Source organism: Temnothorax curvispinosus, unplaced genomic scaffold, assembly GCF_003070985.1.
Source record: "Temnothorax curvispinosus isolate PA1 unplaced genomic scaffold, ASM307098v1 QBEX01007021.1, whole genome shotgun sequence".
Classification (NCBI taxonomy): Eukaryota; Metazoa; Arthropoda; class Insecta; order Hymenoptera; family Formicidae; genus Temnothorax; species Temnothorax curvispinosus.
This window is the reverse complement of record NW_020216801.1, coordinates 5,254-12,267: the sequence shown is the minus strand read 5'-3', so window position 1 is coordinate 12,267 and position 7,014 is coordinate 5,254. Positions and strand designations below refer to the sequence as shown.

Sequence of the window (7,014 nt, the reverse complement as noted above, 5' to 3'; positions counted from 1 at the left end):
TTATTAAAAAAATATAATTTTGGTGTTGTTTTAGGCTCCACCTCATAGTGGTTCAACTTATTTTAATTACAAGGGTACCCATAGCATTGTTCTCCTAGCAATCGCAGATGCAAATTATTGTTTTACAGCAGTAGATATTGGAGCTGAAGGTAGAAGAAGTGACGGAGGCATTTTTGCGGAAAGTAAAATTGGACATCATCTCATCAATAATACATATAACTTACCTCCGCCGAGATCAATTGTAGAAAATGGTTCACAATTGCCGTTCGTTTTAGTGGGTGATGAAGCTTTCGCCTTAACATCTTTTATGATGCGACTTATCCACGTGCGAACGATTTAAATTTACGACAGAAAGTATTCAACTATCGACTTAGCCGAGCTCGTAGAATTGTGGAATGTGCTTTTGGCATTTTTACGGCACGTTGGAGAATTTTTCGACGACCTCTGTCGACAAATGTAAACAATGCAATTGCAATAGTAAAAGCAACAGTTTGTCTGCATAATTTTTTAATGCAAAAAGATCTCGCAGTTTTCGCTGAAAAAAGACAATATATGTCTTTATCACTTTCAGATCATGTAAATGTATATAATAGTGCTTTCCAAGCATTACATTGTTTTGATAATAATACAGAAAGAAATAATGTAATTCAAAGTGCAGTGAACATTCGAGATGCATTCAAAGAATTTTTTTGTACTGCTGGAGCCATAGAACAACAATGGGAGAAGGCATTACACAATGATTTTTAAAAATTAATTTATATATTATTTTATAATGTCTACAATATTTTTTTGTAAAACTAAGTATAATATACGATATAACAGATATTCTCTTAGTTATTTAATAGTCCCAATCTTTCCTCCGTTTCACGCAGTTTTATTAAGAACTTCAACTCTAACTGTGATCTTTCCCTGTAGGGAAGTCGACGCATTCCTTCTGCCAGTCGTAACATGAATCCATCAATAGGATTGGGTTGAACATTTGTGTTTAAGGTCTGTAAAAAAGCTCTATCTACTTCGTCGATGTTACTTGAATGTTGTCTTTCTGAAACCAAACGGTAGATTAAATTATTAAAAACTAATAATTATTAAAAACTAAACTCTAATATACTCATATTTTAATGTGTGTGTATATCTATTTCAAACACAAACTTCGTAAAGCTGAAGTCGCTACAGACAATTCAGAGATACTCGGTGATGGCGTTGAAGGTGGCCTGTTTTCTGAATCTGTGCAATCGTTGCTGTTATTCATAGGTGAATTTGAAAAGGAAGGTAAAGGAGCCGTTGAAGGTGGCCTGTTTTCTGAATCTGTGCAATCGTTGCTGTTATTCATAGGTGAATTTGAAAAGGAAGGTAAAGGAGCAAAAAGGTTATTCGTTACTTGAGCTGTCTTTCCTGTTTGGAAATCTTGAAGATGTACATGTTCTGAAAAAAATTAAAAATAAATTTAGTTGTTATTTGACATGTTATTTAACACGATATAACTTCAATATAACTCACTCTTTATATTCTAATGTATCATTAAGAAAATTCATTGCATCGTAATAGCGAAAAGATGGTTTATTTCTTTCATTTATAGAAGTACCTGCAGCACCACTTCTTTTTTCAATGCTTTGTATTTTCTTAAAATTTCTCCTAGCTTTTGTATAACAATCTCTTAAATATTGCCATTTTTTTCGGCGTCAATAGGTGAATATGCTCCTAAAATATTAATTTAAAAAACATGTTTATAAAAAGAATGTAATGATAATGTTGAATCATAAGTTTACCTCCTAGACAATTGCTGACTTCCTGCCATAGATCTTTTTTCTTTAACTTAGTTCTTTCTTGAAGTGGTAGACGAGGATCATACAAGGCTGGTCGTTGTTGAACTATACTTATCAGCTCTTCATCTACTTCTTGTGGTTCTGAAGCATTATTTTCATTCTCTGTTACATCATTTAGGCTTTCATCCCCTGTTGTCTCCATCAAATTGATATCTAAACAATAAGAATGAAAACTCACTTATTGATCGTAACGAAAATTTCGTACTGTTTCGTACATTGCGTAAAAATATTATATATAATACTACATAAATACTACATACAAAATGTTTCATACCTGTCATAACAATTTTTCCAGCCTCATCCACGCTAAAAACCTGACATGCAGCGTCGAAAAGACCAAAACAAGAATGTTTCAAAATATTATCCATTTTCAGCAACCATCTGCAGTAACCACATTTTGCTGTCTAATAATAAATAAATGACATTACAAAATATAATGTATTTTTATTATATATTGTCTTTAACAAATTGAAACCACTATAAGCATATTGTATATGTATGTTGGGCTAGAAATGTATGCTAGACTGTCAATATATATCAACATTATAACCTAATATAACATAACTTAACATACATATCTCATAATTACAATACTTACAGCAGATGACATCATATTCCCCTTTTTCCGATCAAAATAAATACAACTTATCACCACTCTTTAACCACCAGTGACCGCCAGATATTTGAATTACGTACATGCACGTGCACATGTATGAATTCCGTTCCGAAAAATGATCGCCATGGGGAACCCAGATGTGAAGACACGCAACGGAATCATTCTGATTGGTTAGCTCCCTACCATCCCACCTTTCCGATTCCGTTTTCCGATAATTCCGACGTCCATGGGACAGCACCCTTAATCTCATGAATCCGTTTCCTAGTTTTTTTTCTGCAAAAAGTTATATACAGGATGTCCCAAATGTAACCGATAAATTGCGGGAGCATATTCTAGTCGAGAGAAGAAAAAAATGTTATATGAAGTTTGGCTAGAAATCCTTTATTACAAAGTGTTCAGGATTGCAAGCACCGCGATCAATTACCGCGATCGATACCGCTACCGCCATCCCTGAACCGCCCCTTGAACAAGGCGACTTCCCCGCGTTATCCCTGACCGCTCGGTCTCTCACGTAGCGCTATCGATCCGGACACGCGAGGATTCCGTGATCCTGCGAAACGCGCCGATTGGCCCAGTTCATTGTCGCGTCACCGAATGCTCCGGAAACGGGCCCGCGAGAGCGCTGGTCCCTTCAGTAGAAGCTTATCGAACGACTCAAGCGGTACTCCAGCTAGTTTGCCACCGTAGTTAGTAAAGCTCTACTCCGGTTCACGCGGATTTACGCCCCGTCGTGTATCTGTGCCGCAATTATCGCGCCGCCAGTGCATTTTCGTGCAAGGGTCTCGACGGCACTCGCAACCGCGCCGTTTACGCGCGATCGCTCCCGCTCTCACGGTGCGGCGACGAACACTTACGCCTCTGAGCGTCAGCATCTTCACCCTCGCAGCAAGCGAGGAGTGAATGTTACCTAAACTCAAGTGCGCGTCTCCGCGTGACAGATTTGCGCTCCAAGTGCGCTCGCCGCCGTGCGTACTCGCACGCTTTAAACACGTGCCCGTCGCACATACTAGCCGCGCCTCAAACTGTAAAGGCCACCGGCTACCTGTATATATTTAATAAAACTGTGCTGTACACCATCGAGAGAGAAAAACAATATCCGCTCATTTTCCGCACTCCGGATCCCTGTCGGGGTCGACCGGCCTGCCTTGCTCCAATTGGCGAACCGGAGTTACGCCCGGCCAAGAATCTCGCCAACACAAAGTTATAAAAAAGGATTAAACATGAAATAGAACATGAAATAGGCAACAACGGATTTTCCATTGCGCAGCATTTCTAATTAAACCTTGCAACCGCACCCTTCAGCGCAGCCACGGGAGCCAAACGCACCATCTACCGTGCGCATCACGGTGGACCCATGGGTCCTCGTGGAGAGAGTACCGGAGCCGGCGATGACCGGGCCAGCTGAGAACGAGCCCGACGAGACCGCCAAGTAGGCGACCGGAGGTAACGACCGGCCGTCGGAGATAACGACCGTGATAGCGACACGCGACAATAAGTTTGACGCGAGAAATTACATGTATATTATCGATGAGACACCGCGGTCAGCGTTAAAATTAAGATTATGGGAAAAATAAAGATTTCAATGGTGATGGGTTAATAGTATAAGTATTAGTATTCTAAGTATGCGCGTAGTAATTAAGCGAAATAATTTGCGACGATAATGCATCGAAGGGGTCGCGAACAGGATGAACACGCGTCCCGCGAGTCGATGGGAGAACTGGTTCGAGAAAATGCGAGCGCGGAGATCCCGTGTCGGAATTCGCGAAACCACAGCAGTCAGGCGCAAATCAGATGACCATGAGGTCCGCGGAACGATAACTTCACTGACCTGAGAACTAGCGAACCGAGACCGGTTGACGGGAATTGGCAACGCGAACGCATTGAAAAAGTCGCGAACAAGACAACCAAGAAGTCCGCGAGGCGATCGGAGCACCGGCTCAGGAACTAGCAAACCAAGACACTTCCACAGGAAATTGCGGCGCGAATACGTAAAGGGGAACCCGAATAGGACGACCATGAAGTTCGCGAAGTGATAGGATCACCAGGTCCGGAATACGCGAGCCGGAGCATTTCCCCAGGAAGTAGCAACGGGAATGCGTTAAAGGGAGCCTAAACAACACAGGCACATGGTCCGCGACAAAGTCCGATCGCGGAAACGGAAACTAGCAAGTCCATCGTTGTCTATCGGCGATCCATCGAAGGCAGGAACCTGAAACATAAAAGAATGGTTAATACTGATATTGTAGTCTAATATTAGAGGTGAAACCGAGTGGCGACCGGACAGTAGATCAACATATTTCGAATCCGAGCCGTCACTTAGCCGTGTCCGGTTACAACCTAACCAAACTTCATATAAATTACATTTACCTATTTCCATTACGTTCCTCATCTTCCATTAACGCTAACAATAACAATTTATCTTCGTCCGAAGAATACGTGTCTTTCATGTTGCAAAACAAGTAAAAGTATCTACTGATTTGCCGCGTAAATACCGCTTTGGTTTGACTGAATAGGCGATATCCCGCTACTGCACTATTACCGCTACCGCTACGGCTACCGCATACCGCGTTGGTTTGAGGAGACCTTAACTGACGGAACGCGGTATTTACGCGCCGAAAGATACTTGGTGCGGTATGACAAGCAAGACGGGACGCGGTAATACGCGTCGCGTCGCGGTGGTACGGTAGGAACGGCCGGTCAAGTGCAGGAGGTCGGGATTTCGATGGCGAGAGAACTCGCTACGAGGCCAAACGTGCTCGACCCCGCTTAGCCGTTTGCCAACGGGAGTTTGGTTGACGGATGTCGGGGACAACCGAGAGCTCTCGGTCGAGGCACAGAGCGCTGGATTTCGTTGGTGTGTCGCCCTAGGACTTAGGTAGCTTCGTTGGGAACAGCGGAACGTTGGTGCGGAGACGAAGTGTCTTTTTTCGCCAGAACGCCGGTTTTTATATCCCGGCGCGGCGGGTTTGATGGAAGGGAGGCCGATCCTCAGGCGGGCCGCGTAGTGATACGGGTACGTACGCTCGTCTTCGGCGCGGATCGGCTCCCGTCGAGACTCGGCGGGCTCGCGCAAGGGGAGGTACCGGTGCCGCGTTTTTGCTCGCGCACACGATACTTTGGAATAATGTAAAATAGGTGGACGCACCGCGCTTTATCCTCGCCCGACGGAGGATCGGTCGGGCGGCATCCGGCGGGTGTTTGCCAGGGAACGATGCGTTGTCGAAAGGGGTGCATCGGTACATAATAATGACTGGTTTTGGTAATTTTAGATTTTAGGAAGCCAATGAATCAAAAGTAACAACGGGATTAATGAGAAGAAGATAGTATGAACAGTAGTTTATGACATTGAAATAACTGGAATGTTGAGGATAACGCTAGAGTTCTAAGATAAAGTGTAGCTTAAGTTTATTTGAATAAAGTAAATTGATATATTATATTATATAATTTTATATGTTATCGCCAAAGATTAGTGTACTGTAACCTAGATTAAGAGTTTAAATATTGCCATATGTATAGTTTTAATAGTAGTAAACGACGTTATGGGACCATGCCTGAGTTATAAAGAATACTATAGAGTTAAACTCGGGAGGGAGAGCTGGATTATTTAAGTTTTGCGCCATTTATTGTAAGCTCGCTTGCCTCCGGTATTCTTCTGTTATATACCGGGTCTACTAGTGCCGCGTTTCAGGGCGCGCCCACCGAACGATGGGAGCGCGCGGGTCCGCGGATTCGCGCGTCAACCTATCTTGCGAGGATGCCATTCGTGGCAGACGAATTTGCTCCAACACGCCGTGTGGTTACCCTGACGAGTGGTTCGTCCTGGCCATTTTAGAGCTGTATAGCTCACAGGCCAATAAAGAAGAAGAAGAAGAAGATGTATCGGGGCTCCGCTGTCTCGTGTGAGTAGAGTTCAGTTGGTTGCTGGCAAACGAGGTGTACGGATCGAAGTGTGTGATCAATAAGCAAACTATATAAAAGACGAATATAAGGTTTTGGCCCTTGTACTCCTTCCATAAAACAATAACGTCAACATCTCTATTCACTCTTCTGAAGGAAAAAGTTCCATTGCCACAGCTTCAGAACGTACGACGTATTTGCCATTCGCTGCACCTATGTAGTTCAAAAGCATCGAAGGTATTGCCTTCATCTCTCGAGTTTTTTGTGCAAGAAACGAGAAACTGGTTCGCGAATAGTCCGTTGAGACGTGCTCACTATGCAAATTTGTTCAACTTGATCAATGATAATAACAAAGTGCTTCTTAATCTCATACAGTTATCTGCAACCCAATGGCTAGCGTGGGAAGAAGCAGTAAAGCGAATATTGTATCAATGGGTGGAACTAAAAACGCATTTTAAATAGCCGCAGGAAAAGAAAAATGCTATACCGCAAAAACATTGTGCAGCATGTACAAGAACCCGGCAAATCACCTGTATCTAATCTTCTTAAAATCGATTTTGTATTAAGTTAACGAAGCATGTTACGTCCGCCCCACCACAAATCCCAGAATCCCGTCGTCAAAAAGAGTCTCGAGCGAATTACCGGACGCTCCTCGAGAGCCGGAATTACAAGTTAATT

General features: G+C 43.0%; 2 protein-coding genes across 3 annotated transcripts; both read right to left on the bottom strand.

Annotated features, from left to right (window-relative positions):
* Nucleotides 1–830: 830 nt before the first annotated feature.
* Nucleotides 831–1,358, bottom strand: LOC112456630. The gene is made up of 2 exons (XM_025019306.1): nucleotides 1,150–1,358; nucleotides 831–1,042 (listed from the first exon to the last, which is right to left on the bottom strand). The coding sequence occupies exons 1-2, from the start codon at nucleotides 1,328–1,330 to the stop codon at nucleotides 831–833; spliced, it is 393 nt and encodes a 130-aa protein (XP_024875074.1). The 5' UTR covers nucleotides 1,331–1,358.
* Nucleotides 1,359–1,608: 250 nt separating this feature from the next.
* LOC112456629 lies at nucleotides 1,609–2,216 on the bottom strand. Of its 2 annotated transcripts, XM_025019305.1 has the most exons (3): nucleotides 2,098–2,216; nucleotides 1,767–1,976; nucleotides 1,609–1,698 (listed from the first exon to the last, which is right to left on the bottom strand). In XM_025019305.1, the coding sequence occupies exons 1-3, from the start codon at nucleotides 2,189–2,191 to the stop codon at nucleotides 1,655–1,657; spliced, it is 348 nt and encodes a 115-aa protein (XP_024875073.1). In that variant the 5' UTR covers nucleotides 2,192–2,216; the 3' UTR covers nucleotides 1,609–1,654. The 2 variants fall into 2 exon arrangements, with proteins under 2 accessions (XP_024875073.1, XP_024875072.1); XM_025019304.1 differs by having other exon boundaries at nucleotides 1,689–1,976.
* Between the last annotated feature and the right edge of the window lie 4,798 nt (nucleotides 2,217–7,014).